Raw genomic sequence first — 23,265 nt, forward strand, 5'->3', positions numbered from 1 at the left:
TAAGGTTCTGCTACTAACCCATAAAATTATTCATGGACTGGCACCTCCCTACCTAGCTGACCTAATTAAAACTTACGTACCGGCCCGGGCTTTACGTTGTCAGGGTGCAGGACTACTTTGTGTCCCTAAGGTGAATAATAAGTCTGCGGGTCACAGAGCTTTCTCTTATCGTGCCCCTGTAATGTGGAATGATCTCCCTGTGTCAATAAAACAGTCAGATTCTGTGGAGATTTTGAAGTCCAGACTTAAGACGCACTTATTTTCCCTTTCATATGGCGAGCATACTGGTACAGTTTTGTTTTACGCTTTTTACTCTTTTAATTCATTTATTAGTAATTGGAGGGGCTGCGGCTTCAACTTTACCTAAATTCTGGGTCTTTTAGTGAAGTTTAGGGCTAGTGGCCGGTGATCACATTAGTATTGTTCCAGTATGCTCACCATATGAAAGGGAAAATAAGTGTGTCTTAAGTCTGGACTTCAAAATCTCCACAGAATCTGACTGTTTTATTGACGCAGAGAGATCATTCCACAGAACAGGGTCACGATAAGAGAAAGCTCTGTGACCCGCAGACTTCTTATTCACCTTAGGGACACAAAGTAGTCCTGCACCCTGACAACGTAAGGCCTGGGCCGGTACGTAAGGTTTAATTAGGTCAGCTAGGTAGGGAGGTGCCAGTCCATGAATAATGTTATAGGTTAGTAGCAGAACCTTAAAATCTGATCTCACTGGGACAGGAAGCCAGTGAAGGGATGCCAAAATGGGTGTAATGTGGTCGAACTTTCTGCTTTGTGTCAAAAGTCTGGCTGCAGCATTTTGAACCAATTGGAGACCTTTAATGCTAGACTGCGGTAAACCAGAAAATAGAACAATGCAGTAGTCCAGTCTAGAAGAGATAAACACATGGATCAGGGTCTCAGCATCAGCCATAGACAGGATGGGACGAATCTTCGCTATATTTTGCAGGTGGAAGAAAGCAGTCCTGGTAATATTTCTAATGTGGAGGCCAAAGGACAATGAAGGATCAAAAATTACCCCAAGGTTCCTCACTTTGTCAGTATGATGTATGACACACGAGTCGAGGCTGAGAGTTAACTGGTCAAATTGATGCCGATGTCTCACTGGACCAAGAACCATCATTTCAGTCTTATCAGAGTTTAAAAGTAGGAAGTTTCAAGACATCCAACTTCTCACTGCTGCAAGGCAATCCTCTAAGGATTTTATGTGGATTAGATTACCTGCAGTTATCAGCATGTATAACGGAGTATCATGAACATAGCAATGAAAGGTAATCCCAAAACGCCACAATATGTACCCAAGGGGTGTTACATAAAGAGAGAAAAGCAGGGAGCCTAAGACAGACCCCTGTGGAACCCCAAATTTCATGTCACTAAGGTTAGAGGTAGTGTTACTGTACAAAACACAGTGAGAACGACTGGTCAAGTATGATGTCAGCCATGCAAGGGCACTCCCAGTAATCCCCAAATGATTTTCCAGCCTATCAAGTAGAATATGATGATCCACTGTATCAAATGCAGCACTGAGATCTAAAAGCAACAGAACCGTAATGGTGTCCGAATCCATTGTAAGCAGAAGATCATTCACCACTTTAGTGAGAGCTCTCTGTGGAATGAGATTTTTTAAAAGCAGACTGCAGTGGCTCAAAGAGATTATTCTCAGTAAGATAGTCTACAAGCTGGCGTGACACCACTTGTTCCAGAATTTTAGAGAAAAATGATAGATTTGATATCAGCCGATAGTTTGTCAATACACTAGGGTCAAGATTAGGTTTCTTAAGTAATGGTTTAATCACTGCAGATTTGAAACATTTAGGAACAGATCCAGAAGTTAAAGAAAGATTAATCATTTTCAGCACAGTTGGCCCAAGAGTGGGCCACAGGTTCTTAAACAGTTTTGTTGGTATAGGATCAAATAAACAGGTTGTGCTTTTTGTTGACATTACGAGTTTTGTCAGCATGCCTAGTGAGATACTATCAAATTCTGTAAATCTACGTAATACCTCAGTAGTGGTGCCCACCTCAGTAGCAGGGTGTAGTGGCTGGGTTAAGGCATGCCGGGATATGTTTAACCTGATGTCTGCTATTTTCTTCCCAAAGTAATCCAGGAAATCTTGTGCTGTAAAAGGAGAGTGAACTACAGGTGGTTGTCCATGCATAAGCGTTGCCACTGTGTCGAACAAGAACTTTGAGTTATGCTTCTTTTTGTTGATCAAATCAGAGTAGTAAGTCCGCTTTGTACCCAATAATGCATGCTTATAGTCTAAGATAGCATCACGCCACGCAAGGTGAAATACTTCTAATTTTGAACGACACCATTTCCATTCGAGACCTCTTGCTTTATGCTTGAGGTCACGCAGATAATCACTGAACCAAGGTGACTGTGATTTGGGGGAGCGTGGTTTTAACACAGGTGGTGCAATCATATCGAGTGTAGTTTTGAGCACTGAGTTTAAACTATCCACAAGTCTGTCTACTGACTGGGTATTTGTCAAATGTGAAGCTAAGACATCAGGCAGTCTAGCTTCGAGTTCAGTCTTAGTTGAGGAGTTGATGCATCGCCGTAATGATATATAAGGTTGTTGTTCCACTAAACACGGCAGCGAAACTGTAAACTTAATAAGTGAGTGATCAGACACCACTGATGTAAGAGGCATGATGTCAATATTCGTGACAGCAATACCACGTGCGAGAACCAGATCCAGGGTATTTCCACTAATGTGCGTCGAATCCCGAATGCATTGCCGAAATCCTAATGCATCCACAATTTCCATAAATGATTTGCAGAGGGGATCAGAAGGCTTATTTATATGAATGTTAAAGTCACCAATGATCAGAATGTTATCTACACTAGTTGACAAGTTAGAGATGAACACACCAAATTCATCTAAGAATTCAGAATATGGGCCAGGAGGCCTATATACAGTGACAAAGTAATACGACTGATTTTTATTCTTCTGACCTTGGCATTGTGTAATATCCTGAGCAGAGCGGAGAATCAGATGCTCAAATGAGTGATATTTGTAACCCCCAACAGCTACTAAACTAAACCTAGATTTATAAATAAGAGCAACACCCCCGCCTTGCTTCGCATCACGAGAGACATGTCTAAATGTCTTTTTCCTGGTTCTCTCCCTCAGCCCCAACCAGTCCCAGCAGAAGACTGCCCCTCCCTGAGCCTGGTTCTGCTGGAGGTTTCTTCCTGTTAAAAGGGAGTTTTTCATTACCACTGTCACCAAGTGCTTGCTCACAGGGGGTCGTTTTGACCGTTGGGGTTTTTCCGTAATTATTGTATGGCTTTGCCTTACAATATAAAGTGCCTTGGGGCAAATGTTTGTTGTGATTTGGCGCTATATAAATAAAATTGATTTGATTTGATTTAAATGTATATGCTGGTGGGCAGGCCTCATTTAAGGGGAAGACAGCTGTAGGTTTAAGCCAGGTTTCACATAGCCCAATCATATCTAAGTGATGATCAATAATTAGATCAATGATCAACAATGATTTTGAGGACAGTGATCTTATGTTAATGAGACCCAGTCTCAGTGGGGTTGACAGTTGAACTGTTTGGGTTTAGGGGTGGTTCCAGAGTAGCATATATAAGATGCCTAGAAGTAGGTTCAGGTTTGAGACATTCCACGCGCATTGTAGGTAGCAGACACGAAATCTTTGCTATTGCTGGAACAACCACTGGGCCATTCTCAATTTCAACATCATCCAATATAGTAATGAGTATTAAGTTTGGAAAGCATATCCCTCTATGATTTTTATGGACACGACTACGGAAGCAGGCCACAGTCTCAACTTGTTGAAATTCCCTCCCTGGCAAATAAACTGCACTATCACCATAGTGGATTTTCTGCACTAAATTCCCCGCTAAGCTAATGGATTCCACACCTACATTTGTCATAAGCCTTGCAGGGTCTCTAATCACATGCTCCATGGCCTGCTGTAGATTCCTAATGTTATCCTCCCTGTAGAGCTCTATCTATGTTCGCAGACAAGATGGCGGCGACTTCCCCAGTAGGGTGGATGCCGTCTGGCATCAGCAAGCCACGGCGGCTCCAGAATGAAGGCCAGTTATCAATAAAGCTAAAGCCTTGCTGTCTACAAAACTGCGTCAGCCACTTATTTAACGATGTCAGCCTGCTAAATGCCTCATCAGTACCCCAGGAGGGGGGGAGGGGAACAGAGACTATTAATCGATGCCAACACATCTTTCTGGCAAGGTCACAAGTCCTCTCTATGTCTATTTTTGTGACCTCTGAGTGCTTCATCCTAATATCATTGGTGCCAACGTGAATAACTATGTGACTATATCTCATGTCATGTTCCTTCGTCTGTCTTCCCTTCTGCAGCATCAGCACCCTAAGATGAGATGCAATGACGGGAGCTCTGGCCCCAGGTATACATTTAACATCAGCCGGCGTCTGTAACCTGACTTTGCGGGTGATAGAATCCCCTGTCACTAAAGTCCGGTGTTTCGGCCTGGAGACAGGAGTGGAAGTCACTTGTGGGCTCAGAGAATTCACATCAGGCAAATCCAAGGGGGAGAACCGATTCACAGTTCGCACTGGCGAGTGTGATCGGGGTGCCACAACCGGACACCAAGCCCTACGGGGCTTCCTCCGCCTAGCCACAGTTTGAAAGCCCTCCTCCACAGCCGGCGTTTCTAAGCTGATGCTAATGGGCTCGCTAGCCGGCCCAAATCTAACCTCATCTGGAGTGCCCGTAACATCTAACTCCACTGAGCTAAGAAGCTGCTCTAACTTACGGACACAGCTCTCTAAGAGAGCTACCCTATCTTCCAACATCATGCAGGATTTACGGAGGGTGTAAAGTAGAATTAGTAGTGTACTTTCTGCACTAAGAAATTCAAGAATGTAGCCAAGCAAACACGAACTAACCAATGATGGATAAGCTATCCACTCCTAAGGCTCACACAGATGCAAATAAATTAATTAAAATTCACAGCAGTTACACTAAAAAACTAACAGAAGTATTAAACAGGTAAAAAAGCAGCAGCTATAAAATACACTAAACAGTTAATTAAATAACAGGAGTGTAAAAAAATGAAATGGAAAAAATGATGACGGGGGTCCGAAATAGCTAACGCAAGCTAACCGCTAGCAAAAATGCTAGCCGCTCCTAAGATTTCACACAGGAGTAAAATAATTACTTAAAATTCACAGCAGTTCGACTGAAAAACAAACAGAAGTATTAAATGGGTAAAAAAGAACAGCTATAAAAAGTAATGACGGAGAGGGGAGGGGTCGACCCGGTTTCTCTCTGTTTAAGGTGCAGCTCCATCCAGAGATGGGAGTTGTATTCGTGTTGGCGATCCTCCTGTCCTGTGCGACCAATAGCATTTCTTGTATCTTTGTCCGTGAATTGTTCTGTGAATTGTGCTGTAATTTATGTTTGTAGCATGGCCCAAGCAGAGGGTCACCCCTTTTAGTCTGGTCTGCTTGAGGTTTCTTCCTCAGAGGGAGTTTTTCCTTAGCACTGTTGCTCTGGGTCCAGTGAAGAGATGCCAAAATGGGTGTAATGTAATGGGTGTAATGTGGTCAAACTTTCTGCTTCGTGTCAAAAGTCTGACAGCATTTTGAACCAATTAGAGACCTCAAATGCTGGACTGCAGTAAACCAGAGAATAGAACATTGCATTCATTTCGGTCTTGTTCGAGTTTAAAAGTAAGACATTGCTGGACATGCAGCTTTTCACTGATGCAAGGCAATCCTCTAAGAACTTCATGTGTATGAGATTACCAGCAGTTATCAACATTTACAACTGAGTGTCATCAGTGTAGCAATGAAAAGTAATCCCATAATATCGCAGTATATACCCAAGGGGTGCTATATGAAGGGAGAAAAGCAGGAGGCCTAAGACAGACCGCTGTGGAACCCTGTATTTCAGTCAGCAAGGTTAGAAGAAATGTTGTTGTATAGAACACAATGAGAGCAAATGGTTAGGTATGATGTCAACCATGCAAGGACGTTCCCAGTAATCCCCAAATGATTCTCCAGCCTATCGAGTAGAATATGGTGATCCATGGTATCAAATGCAGTACTGAGACCTAACAGCACCAGAACCGTAGTGGTGTCTGAATCCAGTGCAAGCAGGAACTCATTTTCCACTTTAGTAAGAGCTGTCTCTGTGGAATGATATGTTCTAAAAGCAGTCTGCAGTGGCTCAAAGAGATTATTCTCAGTGAGGTGGTCCATGAGCTGCTGTGAAACCACTTTTTCAAGGATTTCAGAACTAACTAATAGGTTTGATAACAGTCTATAATTTTTAAGTAGACTGGTCACAATTAGGTTTCTTAAGTAATGTTTTAATCACTGCAGATTTTAAACATTTAGGAACAGATCCAGGGATTAGTGACTGATTAATAATTTCCAACATAGTAGGCCAAAGAGTAGGCCACAGGACCTTAAACAGTTTTGTTTGTATTGGGTCGAAAAGGCAGACAGATGACTGTTGCTCCATGTCAGAGGTATAAAGAGAAGCCTGTTAGTCCATGACAGAGGTGTAAAGAGAGGCCTATTGGTCCATAGCAGAGGTGTAACCAGAGGACTGTTGGTCCATGGCAGAGGTGTAAACAGAGGACTGTTGACCCATGGCAGAGGTGTAACCAGATGGCTGTTGATCCACGTCAGAGGTGTAAACAGAGGACTGTTGGTCCACGTCAGAGGTGTAAACAGAGGACTGTTGGTCCATGTCAGAGGTATAACCAGATGACTGTTGGTCCACGTCAGAGGTGTAAAGAGAGGCCTGCTGGTCCATGGCAGAGGTGTAAAGAGAGGCCTGTTGGTCCATGGCAGAGGTGTAAAGAGAGGCCTGTTGGTCCATGGCAGAGGTGTAAAGAGAGGCCTGTTGGTCCATGGCAGAGGTGTAAAGAGAGGCCTGTTGGTCCATAGCAGAGGTGTAAACAGAGGACTGTTGGTCCATAGCAGAGGTGTAAACAGAGGACTGTTGGTCCATGGCAGAGATGTAAAGAGAGGCCTGTTGGTCCATAGCAGAGGTGACCCTGAACCATCCCTTAGTTATGCTGCTATAGACTTAGACTGCTGGGGGGTTCCCATGATGCACTAAGTGTTTCTTTCTCTTTTTGCTCTGTATGCACCACTCTGCATTTAATCATTAGTGATCGATCTCTGCTCCCCTCCACAGCATGTCTTTTTCCTGGTTCTCTCCCTCAGCCCCAACCAGTCCCAGCAGAAGACTGCCCCTCCCTGAGCCTGGTTCTGCTGGAGGTTTCTTCCTGTTAAAAGGGAGTTTTTCCTTCCCACTGTCGCCAAGTCCTTGCTCACAGGGGGTCGTTTTGACCATTGGGGTTTTTCTGTAATTATTGTATGGCTTTTGCCTTACAATATAAAGCGCCTTGAGGCAACTGTTTGTTGTGATTTGGCGCTATATAAATAAAACTGATTTGATTTGACTTAATTGGATCCACTCCTGAAGTTGATGTTTTCCTCCTTGGTCCACGCCCAGTCATGAAGAGGTGCTGCTGGGATCTGAGGTCTGAAGAGTGTTCAGGCTTCATTACTGGAAAACAAATTAAATGTCTGCAGCAACTGAAAACGAACATGCACAATGTGAATGTAAATGACTGCCTCTCTCTGCTGTGTTTCTCATTAAAGTGTCTCCGTCCGTCTGTGTGTCCGCTGCCACGTCCCATTACGTAACTGCAGGATTCAGCTGATCTGCATGTGTGCATGTTCTTTAGTACTACACTAATACTGCAGACAGACAGCTTTACTGTGCACGCTGTGACTCTTTCTCTGAGATGGATAATAAAAATACATGTGCAGGTGGAATCAAACCCCAAACGCATCACTCGCCGTCCAACATGTCGGTGTCTTTAGATTTGGACAGGTTCTGATTTAGTGTTTTTACAGTATTACGTTACTCTCATACTTGGCCTCCTTTGATCCTGAAACTACAGTTCACTTTATTCATTCATTTATTCATTTTGTGCCATTTATCCGGGTCTAAGTCATGGTGGCAACAGACCAAGCAGCTCAGTCCAACTTCCCTATCCTCGGCCAAGTCCTTTAACTCCTCCTGGGGAATCCGGAGCTGTTTCCAAGCCTGTTGGGAAAGATAGTTGCTGCAGCATGTCCTAGGTTTTCTCCAGGGTCTCCTTCCAGTTGGACACATCTGGAAGACCTTCTTAGTTAGGTCACCAAGGGGCAACCTCACCAGATGTCTGAACCACCTCAGCTGGCTTGTTTTGATGTGGAGAACCAGCGGCTCTACTCTGAGTCCTTCCAGGATAGTCAAGCTTTTCATCCTGTCCGTAAGTGTAAGCTCAGGTACTCTACTTTCATCACCCAAAGTTCATGACCATAGGTGAGGATCAGGGCAGAGATCAACTGGAACATAATGCAATTTGCCTGCTGGCTAAGACTTGCACTTCTTTATACAACACTTAATCCCAACAACAGTCACCTCAAGGATCTACTCACAAGCAAGGCAGTGAAGAAAAATGCCCTCAAGGGGTTATGGATTATAGGAAGAATCTTCAAGCAGACTAGACTCAGTTGGGTGACCATCTGCTTTGGCCACACTAACAAGAAAGAATTGTCAGAACATGCAGTGACAGAAATGTTACTGCTAAGCAACCATGTATAGTTCAGTATTCACAGTGACAGATGACCTGAACCCAGAGGCGTAGACCAGAGTCCGGGCTGTGCTATTCAATCAACAATGGATCTGATGTCAGATCAGTCGCAAATGGACTGCATTTCTGAAAGTTTTGAACATATTCAAAGCCAGTACAGATTTAACTGACCTATCCTGACTGGTGCCAAAAAGCATGTTGAGTTCCTGCCTGTTGAGTTCCTAAGTTGCTAATCAGGAAAACTCTGTGCCAAATTTGGCCAGGTTTGAGAGGTTTAGTCACCTAAGGCCACATAGCGTGTGGGTTTTTTTTTTTTTTTTGGTGGAAAAGCACTGAGAGAATACCCATCCCCAATGGTTTCAGTTGATGAGAAAAAAAACCTGTGTGGGGGATTTGTTTCTATGACAGGAATAAACAGGTAACTACTACCATATAATATATGGCAATTAAAAAGAACTCACCCTCAGCAAGGACCAAGTGTGTGTCCAATTTTCTATCACAGATGAGTTTTTTTGTCTTTGTTGTGATACATTCTGAGTGAGGAAAAAATTAACATGTTGTCCAGAATGTCTGAAAAAGGCCTGCAGTGACATCATAGCATCTTTCTGAGACATTCAGGGATTTTCAAAGCATTCTGAGCAGTAGCAGAAAAAAATGGGTGCGCTGAAAAAAAGATGCTGAGTGCAGTAGCTTGGGATTTTTTTTTTTTTTTATTTTCTGGAGGCGGCCTCTTGCAGCTGTGTACACTCTGTTCTCATTCAGGGCAACTAAAAAAAGACGCTTGCTGTGCTGACTTTGTGACTCTGCATCAGTGATAGACCCGCTCAGAATGACTGCAATCATATTTTCCACTGCCACAGCGCCACACGCAGTGTTTTCATTGATGTGTCACTCACTTGCCCTCTGAACCGTAGCTGTTCATGCTGTCCTCAATGGACTCATGGCTGGCCTGGCGGATGGTTCGACTGGGCATCTCAACAGCCAAACCCGTCTCTGTGCTCCTTTGGATGGCTCCTTTCAACTTTCTGCCTTCTGTGTCTACTGCAGAGACAAAAAAACCCCCCAAAAAACAGAAAGTTATAATGTAGAAACTCACTTTAAATTAATGCTGATGAGAAACACACACACTGTCATAGCTGATGGGCAGATGGAGGGACTGGTTTCTAACAAAATGGGCGGAGAGAGTTCTTGAACAACCTGCTATTGTATTGTCAGTGTGGTGCTAATAATCAAATATAATCATCTAAAGTCACAACTGCAGTGTCACATTATTGATCAAAATATGGAAATATGTCACGCATGATCAGAATACATCATGAATAAGCTCAGATTGAGATGGCTACATGCTAAATGTTAAACTAGTTTGCTTAGCTAGCTAGTCATTACATGGGCTCGGCTAGAAAATTTGCACAGCAGTGTCCTGAGCAGTGGTGGCCACAGCTAACCAAAAAGTTAGCTTCGATAACTGCAAATCCACTAACTGAAAAGTTAACTTTTATAACGCTAAACCCATAAACCACTAAAAAATTTAGCAGAAGCCATAGCTAACTGCTACATTTTAGTACTGACTCCGGTACACTGTCAGCTACTGACAAGCCAGTTTTGAGTTTAAGTGCAGCCAACGCTTCTGAGTAGAATCAAAGACCATCACAAACCCAGCACAAACGAGTCAGGATTCTGTCTTTGTGCGCCCTGCCCACTGCTGTAAGGAAGAGTCATTTACATTCAACATACAGTGCCCCAGACATGTGGCAGTAGACATGAAAAGCAAAGCAGGTTTGATTTATAAACCAAATTAATCCAGATAATTTATCTCCATTAATGTCAACTCTGTGATTTTAACAAAGTGAAAATATAATACATATCTTTTAGTTTTAAAGTAATGCGCTAATTCTGAAGGTTTGAACATTAACACATGCAAATGCCAAAAGGCATTATGGGGAAATGAGCCTCCACTCATCACTGGTTGGTTGGTTGGTTGGTTGGTTGGCTTATTTATTTGTAAAAACCAACACACAAGTTACTGTACTTTGTGTGTTGGTTTTTACAAATAAATCTTTATTTGTAAGTATGTCATTTTTTATTTGTAAAAAAAACAGGCAACTGGAAATTCTGTTTAAGGATGGAATGTTTTTTTGTTGTTTTTTTGTTTGTTTTTTTGCTTTTCATGTCTACTGCCACATGTCTGGGGCACTGTATGTTGAATGTAAATGACTTGCATGTGTGTGTGTGTGTGTGTGTGTGTGTGTGTGTGTGTGTGTGTGTGTGTGTGTGTGTGTGTGTGTGTGTGTGTGTGTGTGTGTGCGCATTTTGTCGCAGCCTGGCTGTTGGAGTGCTACAAAGCATGTAGTACACAGGAACCAACATGTATGATTTTAGGGTTTACAAATGCTTTACTAACTATACCAGCAAAAAACGTTACAGACTAAAAGTTAGGGGTACTAAATTTAGCTGAAGAAAATTGGTCCGCTGATGGTTTTCGAAGTTATCTGAAAAGCTAATCCACTAACAAAAAAGCTAGCTTCGCTAGTTAGCAGATTAGCAGAACTGTGCCCACCACTGGTCCTGAGTAGGGATGGGTATCGAGAACCGGATCTTTTCGGGTATCATTAAGAAATGATTTGGTTCACCGACATCAATAAAAATCTTCTCCACCTTCAGAGTGGCCGTTTTTTTTTTGGGGGGGGGGGGGGGGGGGGGGGGGTTGTCAGGAAAATGATCATTTCTCTGTATTTCTGCAGTGCGGCTCTTCTTTGAAGCTTTGAAGCAACAAAGCAATGATCTGACCTGTTGCTTTGTTGGTTCTTTGTTTTATTTTTTATCTTAATTTTTCCCTGCTAAAACCCTAAAGAGCATATGTCTGTGAGTAATATTTACCTTTTTATGTTAAACCGACCTGTTATGGTCTTCTGAAACAGTTGATAGATGTATTTTATAACTTAACAATGAGACCGATGCTAACGCATTAGCATGTCTATGGCATTTTCAATGTTAAAGTTTGCATTAAGCTGTTCGCATCTCAGCACGTTTGTGTGCATTTGTTTTCTGTGTAATAATTAATGACTCAGCGTTTGTTGTCGTAAAAGAGTCAAATGTATTACAAATTGTAATCTTTTTTAAATTTATTTTTGTTTATATATTAATAATAATAACAACAACAATAATAGTAATAATAACGAATAATGCTACAATACAATTTTAGAGAGAGACAAAAAGAACCTGATAAAACACAACAGAAAATACAAAACCAATGAACAACAATGAACATAAATAAATCAATAAATAAATAACTGTTTCCTGTGAACACTGAGTGACTCACACCTCCACTTCATCCTTGTTTTATTTAAGTTTAATGGCAATTTGTTTTGGTCAAACAATGTTTTCAATTTGTTAATTTCTTCAGTGATTTCCTCCAGAACTATCTGCCAAGCTAGAAAACTGCTGCATCCTAGTAAGAACAGAATACTACTGGAATGAATCTCAATAAGGAAAGCTGGGTTTTTTTTCTCACCAAAATGGATGCTGCACTCACTGCAGTTTATTGTCTTGAATAGTCCCAGATTGCATTTCAGAGCTTCTACAATTTAAACATTTTCCTGCGGGTGATGTTTGGAGGTAATTTTAGGTTTCAGCTTTTTTTGTTTGTTACCACTTTCATCCCTGAATATGTCAATCGTGAGTCACTTTTGTGAGGATTAAAAGTCACTAAATGGGACTCCTGAGATAAGAATCGTCCTCCGTTCTGTTCACACAGCTCCAATCGCTGCGCGGCTCTCTGCCGAGTCAAGTTAGAACAATAGAGTCCAGTAGGAATTAGTAAAATCAAAGGGAAACGCCGTTTAAATCAAATGACACCTCTTTCCAAATGTTGTAATACAAACAAACTGCAATCAATCAAAACATTTTTTTCCTTCCAAAATGAGACGTCCTGCGCTGACGTGCAGCAGCCGGCTGAGCTCAGCTCAGAGGTATGGAGAGACATTCATGCCAAAATGTCTGAAAGGAAATGCTTTTGACAAAAACTACAGATTTTGTTTATTTTTATTTATGTCCAGAGATCAAGGACCCAGTGATCAATTTCATATTTATTTACTTTAAGACTCAGTAAAATAATGTTGACATAGAAAACATGTAAAGCGTACTTTTAGTACACAGAAAATTCACAAGAGGTATCGATAAGGGAATGGAAATGGATCGATAATGGCATCGATATCGATAAAATCTTATCAATACCCATCCCTAGTCCTGAGGAGTAAGTTATAAATGATAAGTATTTCTATTATGTAGTGTTGTTTTCTGTAGTTTGCTTGTTTTCATAGTCTGCTAATCTGGCAACACATGGCACAAGCAATTGCTCCCAAAGCAAAATTTCTACAGATATTGTTTTAGGAAATCCACTGACTGTTCAGTGAGGCAGGCAGACACATAGGAAGAAAGACACATAGGCACATACACATGCATAGCCAGGCAGGTGCACAGACAGGCAAAAAGACTGTCAAGCAATCAGGAAGGCACACAGGCAGATAAGCAGGCAGGTAAGCAAGGAGGTAGACAGGCGGAAAAACAGGCAGGTAGACAGATAAGTAGGCAGACAAAAACATGCAGGTACACAGGCAGATAGGCAAGGAGAAAGGCAGGAAAAACAGGCAGGTAGATAAGTAGGCAGGAAGACAGGAAAAAACATGCAGGTATACCAATAGGCAGATAGGCAAGGAGGCAGACAGGTAGAAAACAGACAGGCAGTGAGGCAGAAAAACAGTCAAGCAAACAGGAAGGCAGGCACACATCTAGTTGGGCAAAAAAAAAAAAACATGGTCGTACAGCAGGCAGAAAGACTGTCAAGTAATCAGGAAGGCACACGCGCAGATAAGCAGGCAGGTAAGCAAGGAGGCAGACAGGCAGAAAAACAGGCAGGTAGATAAGTAGGCAGGCAGACAGGCAAAAAAACATGCAGGCGCACAGACAGGCAGCTAAGCAAAGAGGCAGGCAGGCAGAAAAACAGACAGGCAGTAAGGCAGAAAGACAGTCAAGCAAACAGGAAGGCACACAGGCAGATAGGCAGGCAGACACACGGGTAGAAAGCTGAGCAGGCATGCAGACAGGCAGAAAGATAGGCAGGCAAAAGTATGGGCGCACAGACAGGCAGGAAAGCAAGGAGGCAGACAGGCAGCAAAAAAGCACATATAAAGATAAGTAGGCAGGCAAACAGGCAAGTGCACAGACAAGTATTTAAGCAAGGAAGCAGACAGGCACAAAAATGGGCAGGTAGACAACTAAGTAGACAGGCAGACAGGTGAAAAATAGCCAGACAGTCAAGCAAACGACGAGAAGGCATACAGGCAGAAAGACAGGCAGGTAAGCAGACAGGCAAAAGCAAAAATCCATGAAAGAGTCAGTTAGAAAACTCCAACACTGACCAGCTCAGGGTTTCAAACTCGAACCTGCTGCTGTCTGTCTGCAGCATCAACGTAACCATGTGTTGGTTCTTTTCCACTGGTATGTGGATTGTAATAAAAGCATCTGCCAACGTGATTCAAATAAAAAAGAGCTGTTCATCATTCTGAAATAAATAAGTGGAAAATCATCCAGGAGTTTATCGGCAAACGTGGTTTGAACAGACGTCATTCCACATCTAATTACCAATAAACTGTCAAGACTTTATTGTTTGTGAAAAATGGATTCATAAACATTCGAGTTGTTGAGTTTGTTCTTTTGCGACCTCGTCTGCGACAGAAGGATGAAGCGTAATCGCCTCACAAGGTCGAGGACAAAGCAGCTTGATGACTCCTGAGAGCAGGACACACGTCTTCTGCTGAATCAGAGAACTGATGTGCAGAACGCTGTGTGAGTGCCGCTGCAGCTGGAAGGTGTCCTCAGAGTGTGTGTTTGTGTTGGTGCTTTGAGTTTATAATGAAGTGTTCAAACAGGCAAGCTTTGACCTTGTTTTTAGGGCGGCACAGGACGGGAAGGCTGTTTAGCTGTAAAGGCAAGGACACACACACACACACACGAGCTACATCAGCCATACATTTATTTTACAGATAATCCTTTTTCTAAGCTCACATCCTCCAACTAAAGGAGCTGTCTGTGCCAAAGGTCTCAAACTGATGGCCAGACGGCCGAAAGTGACGGACGACCCTTAACCTGCCAAATAATTCATCTTCCTTCTCAGTCGCCTGTTCAATCAGCTGATCATCAAAACATTCACCAGCAGTCACCAAAAACAATATGTTTTTAGTATAAACCATGATGACTGTTTTTGTAACGTCCACCAATCAACGGAGAAGGGCAAAGGACATGTGATCACATGTTTGTTTTTCTCATAGAAGCAGACATTCAGTGGTTTATTACTTTTTTATCTCTCTCTCAACCTTATCCTGTATCTTGTGTGTGTGTGTGTGTGTGTGTGTGTGTGTGTGTGTGTGTGTGTGTGTGTGTGTGTGTGTGTGTGTGTGTGTGTGTGTGTGTGTGTGTGTGTGTGTGTGTGTGTGTGTGTGAGTGAGAGACTGTCATTTCACACAAATATTACACTCTGGCAGACTTTCCTGTTGCCATGGCTCAACAAAGGTTGATAAGGCCACTGATCTGTCAATCAAATCCTATGTTAATCTAAAGAGAAATAACAGTGAAGGACTTTAAAATTTAAACCCCTCTCAGAAATTATACCGTCTGAGTCCAGTGGTGATTTGTCGCTCTGCACTGTCCAGACAGTGATCTCTTCAGTTCATCACACTTTGCTGAAACCTGTGACACGAGTGATCAGATTGGCTGATGCCTGTAAACCACACCCTCTGATGTTTCAGCCACCTGACCTGACCTGATAGCGCCTCCTGCATGCATACTGGTCATGGGATCTAATGCTTTTACTGGTTGTGGGCTTTTATTTGATTTGTTTTATTGTTTCATGCTTAAAATCAGCAACTGTCAGACATAAAACTAAAGTCAATCAAGAAGTACATTGATGCTAACTGCCGCCGTGCAGCAATTTTCAATTTTAATTTATTTTCATTCATATAGCGCCAAAAGCGGAGGGTTTCAGGAGCAGACACCACACCCATCTCTGGATGGAGCCACACCTCAAACAGAGAGAAAAGAAAACAACAGAATCAGGCATCAGAAAGGCAACAAATACAGTGTAATTTGTCAGCATTAAGCAACAAGAAAAACAAAAGAAACACTAAGGTGATCGCCAGCCACTAGTCCTAAGCTTCACTAAAAGACCCAGAATTTAGATAAAGTTGAGGCCGTGGCCTGCTCCGTTTCCTAATAAAATTAATTTAAAAAAGTAAAAAGCATAGAGACATACTATGCCAGTATGCTAGCCATACGAAAGGAAAAATAAGTGCGTCTTAAGTCTGGACTTTAAAGTCTCCACAGAATCTGACTGTTTTATTGACACAGGGAGATCATTCCACAGAACAGGGGCATGATGAATGAGATGAAGAGAAGCATAAAGAGAAAGCTCTGTGACCTGCAGACTTTTTATTCATTCTAGGGACACAAAGTTGTCCTGCACCTTGTGAACGCAAAGCCCAGGCTGGTATGTAGGGTTTAATAAGGTCTACTAGGTAGGGAGGTGCCAGTCCATGAACAATTTTATAGACTTGTAGCAGAACCTTAAAATGTGATTTCACAGGGACAGGAAGCCAGTGTGGAGATGCCAAAATGGGTATAATGTGGTCAAACATTCTGCTTCCTGTCAAAAGTCTGGCAGTGGCATTTTGAACCAAGTGGAGACCCCTAATGCTGGACTGCGGTAAACCAGAAAATAGAACATTGCAGTAGTCCAATCTAGAAGAAACAAATGCATGAATCAGGGTCTCAGCATCAGCCATAGACAGGATGGGACGAATCTTAACTATTTTTTGCAGGTGGAAGAAAGCACTCCTCATAATATCTGTAATGTGGAGGTCAAAGGACAATGTAGGATCAAAAATTACCCCAAGGTTCCTCACTTTGTCAGTGTGATGTATAACACACAAGCCTAGGCTAAGTATTGGCTGGTCAAATTGATGCCAATGTCTCACTGGACCAATAACCATCATTTCAGTCTTATCAGAGTTTAAAAGTAGTTAGTTGCTAGACATCCAGCTTTTCAGTGACACAAGGCAATCTTCTAAGGATTTTATGTGGATGAGATTACCAGCAGTTATCGACAGGTATAACTGAGTATCATCAGCATAGCAGTGAAATGTAATCCCAAAATGCTGTAATATGTGCCTGAGTGCTATATAAAGGGAGAAAAGCAGACAGCCTAAGATGGACCCCTGTGGAACCCCAAATTTCATGTCACTAAGGTTAGAGGTAGTGTTACTGTACAAAACACAGTGAGAACGACTGGTCAGGTATGACGTCAACCACGCAAGGGCACTCCCAGTAATCCCAAAATGATTCTCCAACCTATCAAGTAGAATATGATGATCCACTGTGTCAAATGCGGCAATGAGATCTAACAGCAACAGAACCGTAGTGGTGTCCGAATCCATTGCAAGAAGATCATTCACTAGTGAGAGCCGTCTCTGTGGAATAATATTTTCTAAAAGCAGACTGCAGTGGATCAAAAAAATTATCAGTAAGGTTGCACCAAGTCCTTTGATGCACTTTCTCTCTGTGCAGAACTGATGAAAAAAAAAATGCATCGTGCACACATGCAGATCGTACAGTAGCTGCAGTCATTAAAGCGCGACCTACAGCAGTTCTATTTCTATCCTCATGTGGGACGGGACGCTGGCAGATTTGGGTTACTGCTGCTGCTCCGGTGTGAGTCTGCAGCAGCGCCGCCATAAATCAAAGTTCTGGAGCAATAAAGCGAGGGTCAGCATGACCACAACTGAATAATCACAGCAAACAAACGAACAAAACTCTTTTCTGATTCTGCACTCTGACACCTTCCTGGACTTTGTGATGTGTTGAGTGTCGTGTAGTATTTTTGTGTGCCATTTTCCTCTGCCTCTCTTCTTCTTCTGTTCTACATATCCCAGGATGCTGCAGAAAAATGAACACACAAACTGTTTTTTTTCTGTATGTGAAAAGAAGGCAAAAGGGAATATAAAATAGCTCTAAAGCTAGTTCATGAACTTGGTGATGGCAGCAACATCTCTCGCTCGCTGCCTTTTTTTTTTTTTTTTAAGTGTCACAAGTGTCTTTTGGGAGTCACAAAATCATCTTCAAGTGTGTGTGTCAGTGAAGATTCTCTGTCATCCAAGTGAAAGTTTCCGCAAGAGTCAAATTGGACATCTGTCAGAGACACAGTCCTTCTACTGAGTTCTACTTTTTCCCAGTTTAACTTTAAATGCTGGAATTATTTGTCCCTTCTTTGTCTCTGTGTGAGCTTACATGCATCTGTCAGTCATCCTGGGCACACCTCCTGCTAAAACCTCTGCTTGAGCCATCTGACTAGATGCTCCTCTTTACCTTGAACTGGACAAACGGTCATCACCAGCTGGAGTGTCTGATTCATTCCAGATGTCCTGCTGCTGCCTTGATTCCCAGCTACTAATGAAGCTTTGAAAAATCTGCTTTTGGAAGGTTTTTAAGTTATCTATAGGGTTCACTTTAAAAAATAAAATAAAATAATTGGCTACATGCACTCTCCAAAAAAAAAATAAAATAAAATAAATAAATAAAAATCCCATCACACTGTCTTTGCATTTTTTTTAAATCTCCATGCAGATCCATAGTCTTTGCAGTGTGTGTTATTTGCCTGACAAAGCAAGTGATCCAAGGATGCATGCACAGTGTATTTTCCAAAAAAAGAAACGCTTGAAACAAACATCAGAAAACTCCTTTTCCACAACATGTGTTCACACCCACCCCAGACCACCTCTGCAAGTTGGGCCAGACACAGTAAAATGTCCTGTGCTCGGCCACGAACAGAACACTCACATGAGTCAAACAAGCTGGACTTTGGAGGGGGAACATGTTCAGGCACAGTCCAGAGTGGCTAGTGTGAGTACACCATCAGATCCAAACCGGGGGGCGACTTCAAAGAAACAAGATTAAGAACCACTGGTGTAAATGATAGAAGATGATGCCATTGCCAAAATAAGTGAACGCTCCTACAAGTTCACTGTCACCGCAAACAGAAGTGCTTCTGGTGGTCAAGTCCAGGACCTCATTGAAAGCTGGGATCTTAATCCCAGTCAGTCACAGGCACTCTGATTCACTCACTCATCTTCTCAAATGTAGCAATCAGGGTCTGAGTCTGCAAAGATCAAAGCATCTACTACAAAGTCAAGATCCATAAACCTTTCTTGCCAACAAAGACACCTAAGCCATGATACCTATAACCCTAAGCAACATTGACCAGTGTAGGAGCTAGCATACATCCCTGATGAACACCAGTATTCACCAGTAAAACCTCAGAGATTCTGCCACTCGGATAGTTCTTGGTTTTACAATTTCTAACCATTCTGTGAGTGGGGATAGGAGGGTAAATGCTTCCCTGTGGTCAACGGGTAGGCAGCCTACTTCGTTGGTGGAAATGAGATTCCTCTGCCGTGTATCTGGGCTTACAGTCCTGAACAGGGTGAGAGGCTTAACTATCCAGGAGGGACTCTGAGTAGAGCTGCTGCTTCGTCGCATCAAAAGGAGCCAGCTGAGGTGGTTCAGGCGGTGAGGAGGCCCCTGGTCGTCCCCCAGGGAGATTTCCCAAGCATGTCTAACTGGGAAGAGGCACGAGGGAACACCCAAGACATGCTGGAGAGATTATATTTCCCAGCTGGCTTGGGAATGCCTCAGGATCCCTTAGGAAGATTTAGAGGACTTGGCCGAGGATAGGGAAGTGTGGAATGAGCTGCCAATGTGACCACTAACTGGGCAAATGGCAGAAAATCAATGAATGAATAAAGGATTAATTTTCTTATCAGAGGTTAGACATTCTGATTTCCCAGTCTCCACCGAATGCAGCATGTTGTTTTCCTGGAGGGTCACGATGCACCTACATGAGGATTATTTGCTTCGATCCACTTGGTGAACGTGGAACTGGCTTTGATTAATACTTGGGTGCAGAAACCAGTTTCTTTTTGGGAAGTGGAGAAACGTCTTGAAGTTCAAACCACAAAGTCTGGTATCTGTCAGCTGAGCATTTCTGTCTGTCTTTAAGTCCATTCTGTTACAGATCCTCTTTATTTATTTGTAAAATCGTGTCTGAAAATGCTGTCGTCTGTGAAAAATGATTTTAATCAAACCTCAGAGTTGCCTTGGGGAGTCTTGACGTGAAACATTATTATTAGATAAAAATGGTTATTTCCTCGTGCTGAAGGTGGCAGCAGCACACGCTCACCACTGATCGTTTATGACTGGTTCTTGCTCTCTTATTGATCACACTTGTCTGCAGATATTCTGTGATTACTGACATCTTTCAAACAAATCACCTCCTGTTCTCACAGTTTTTCCACTTAAAATAGTTTAAATGCTACATTTTCGCCTTAAGCCATTATTGGTCCCCAAATCAGTCATTTTGACTGGTTTAAGTGAGATGAACAAAAAAAATAACTTAAAATCATTAATTTATCGCTCTTTGTCTGTGGGCAGAGCCAAATCAGTGATATAAGTAAAATAAAAAATATCCAAGTACCGAAGAAAACAAGGCCACGCCAACTTGCATTGGGGTGGGGGGGCATCTTTATTTGCACGAAGAGCCAATATAAAGTCAGTAATATCAGGTTCAGCGCTGCAGCAGAGGACAAAAACAACATTTAGGCAGCCAGTTTTGGTTTCCTAGTTGCATCATTGCAATGTGAAACAAGCCAATCTGCAAAAGTAAAATGAATAAATAAAATAAATCTTCAGACGTGAAAATACCGCTGTGCACGTGAGACCTTCCAGCATCCATGCTGCTTATTATTACAACATGAATCAGATTAATAACAATTCTGCTGGCGTAAACCTTTTCCCAACAATTGTTTAATAAGCATGTGTGTGCCTGCATGTGTGTGTGTGTGTGTGTCCATCCGTGCACGTGTCTTCATGTTCCTGTGTTTGTCTGTCGCCTGATCAGCAGTGACGGTGCGTCGTCTCTCACCAGCTTTCAGCAGACGTCTTTGGGGGAAAAGGATGCTCTGTCACCAGAAACACTGACACGGTTACCATGGACATGGAAGCCGTTACTACGGCAACCACAGTGGGAGTGGAATTGCAGTGAAGATGTTCTGGGATCATTTAAGTGTTGGGACAAGTTTCCTGGCTGCAGAAGACGGGTCTTACAGTCACTGTACATACGACAAAATTTCTTCTCTGCAATTACCTTGGCTGGGATGCAAACCTACAGACTGTTGGCTCATCATGGTGCATAATCATCCATCCCTGTTGATGTACCATCTACCAGAGCGCGCCATGGTCAAACATTATAAATCAGTGATGGACAATGTGGTATGGAGGGCCACAGGTTTTTGCTCCAAACAGTACCTTAATCATGTGGGGGGGGGGGGGTTAAATGAATGAATGAATATTTACCCTCTGTTAAAAAAAACATGTCTAATCAGTCGTGCCAGACAATGGAGCTTTTGGCTGGATTGCCAAACCTGCAGACTGTTGGCTCATCATAGTGTTGTCGGTAACGCACGACTGTTGTTGCGCGTTACCTGTGCTGCTCCACAGCCTGTCTAGTGGTTTTTTTTGTTTTGTTTTGGCACCGTTGTCGTGCGTTACCTGTGCTGCTCCACAGCCTGTCCAGTGGATTTTGATTTTGATTTTATTTTTTTTAGCACTGTTGTCGTGCGTTACCTGTGCTGCTCCACAGCCTGTCTAGTGGATTTTTATTTTATTTTAGCACTGTTGTCGTGCGTTACCTGTGCTGCTCCACAGCCTGTCTAGTGTCGGATTCCCTGTTTGGGAATCCGCTAGCTTAGCGTAGCTACTAGCTCTTAGCCGTTTTAGCATGGCGGCTTCTCCTGTCTCTCCCGTACTTTTCTGCTCTGGGTGTGAAATGTTTAGTTATTCCTCGGCCTCTTTTAGCAGTAACGGTACATGTAATAAGTGCAGCTTATTCGTAGCTTTGGAGGCCAGGCTGGGCGAATTGGAGGCTCGGCTCCGCACCGTGGAAAATTCTACAGCTAGCCAGGCCCCTGTAGTCGGTGCGGACCAAGGTAGCTTAGCCGCCGTTAGTTCCCCCTGGCAGACCCCGTGCAGTCGGGAAGGCAGGCTGACTGGGTGACTGTGAGGAGGAAGCGTAGCCCTAAACAGAAGCCCCGTGTACACCGTCAACCCGTTCACATCTCTAACCGTTTTTCCCCACTCGACGATACACTCGCCGAGGATCAAACTCTGGTTATTGGCGACTCTGTTTTGAGAAATGTGAAGTTAGCGACACCAGCAACCATTGTCAATTGTCTTCCGGGGGCCAGAGCAGGCGACATCGAAGGACATTTGAAATTGCTGGCTAAGGCTAAGCGTAAATTTGGTAAGATTGTAATTCACGTCGGCAGTAATGACACTCGGTTACGCCAATCGGAGGTCACTAAAATTAACATTGAATCGGTGTGTAACTTTGCAAAAACAATGTCGGACTCTGTTGTTTTCTCTGGGCCCCTCCCCAATCAGACCGGGAGTGACATGTTTAGCCGCATGTTCTCCTTGAATTGCTGGCTGTCTGAGTGGTGTCCAAAAAATGAGGTGGGCTTCATTGATAATTGGCAAAGCTTCTGGGGAAAACCTGGTCTTGTTAGGAGAGACGGCATCCATCCCACTTTAGAGGGAGCAGCTCTCATTTCTAGAAATCTGGCCAATTTTTTGGGATCCTCCAAACTGTGACTGTCTAGCGTTGGGACCAGGAGGCAGAGCTGTGGTCTTATACACCTCTCTGCAGCTTCTCTCCCCCTGCCATCCCCTTATTACCCCATCCCCGTAGAGACAGTGCCTGCTCCCAGACCACCAATAACTAGCAAAAATCTATTTAAGCATAAAAATTCAAAAAGAAAAAATAATATAGCACCTTCAATTGCACCACAGACTAAAACAGTTAAATGTGGTCTATTAAACATTAGGTCTCTTTCTTCTAAGTCCCTGTTGGTAAATGATATAATAATTGATCAACGTATTGATTTATTCTGCCTAACAGAAACTTGGTTACAGCAGGATGAATATGTTAGTTTAAATGAGTCAACACCCCCGAGTCACACTAACTGTCAGAATGCTCGTAGCACGGGCCGGGGCGGAGGATTAGCAGCAATCTTCCATTCCAGCTTATTAATTAATCAAAACCTAGACAGAGCTTTAATTCATTTGAAAGCTTGTCTCTTAGTCTTGTCCATCCAAATTGGAAGTCCCAAAAACCAGTTTTATTTGTTATTATCTATCGTCCACCTGGTCGTTACTGTGAGTTTCTCTGTGAATTTTCAGACCTTTTGTCTGACTTAGTGCTTAGCTCAGATAAGATAATTATAGTGGGCGATTTTAACATCCACACAGATGCTGAGAATGACAGCCTCAACACTGCATTTAATCTATTATTAGACTCTATCGGCTTTGCTCAAAAAGTAAATGAGTCCACCCACCACTTTAATCATATTTAGATCTTGTTCTGACTTATGGTATGGAAATAGAAGACTTAACAGTATTCCCTGAAAACTCCCTTTTGTCTGATCATTTTTTAATAACATTTACATTTACCCTGATGGACTACC

General features: G+C 42.7%; 1 protein-coding gene across 1 annotated transcript in view; it reads right to left on the reverse strand.

Annotated features, from left to right (window-relative positions):
• rims4 (regulating synaptic membrane exocytosis 4) overlaps positions 1-23,265 on the reverse strand; it is an 86,214-nt gene that overhangs the window by 21,212 nt on the left and 41,737 nt on the right. Inside the window, exon 2 of the mRNA XM_034165966.1 lies at positions 9,538-9,682. Within this exon, the coding sequence (XP_034021857.1) occupies positions 9,538-9,682 (145 nt within the window). The remainder of the gene's footprint in view (positions 1-9,537; positions 9,683-23,265) is intronic.

This window comes from Thalassophryne amazonica, chromosome 3 (genome assembly GCF_902500255.1).
Source record: "Thalassophryne amazonica chromosome 3, fThaAma1.1, whole genome shotgun sequence".
Classification (NCBI taxonomy): Eukaryota; Metazoa; Chordata; class Actinopteri; order Batrachoidiformes; family Batrachoididae; genus Thalassophryne; species Thalassophryne amazonica.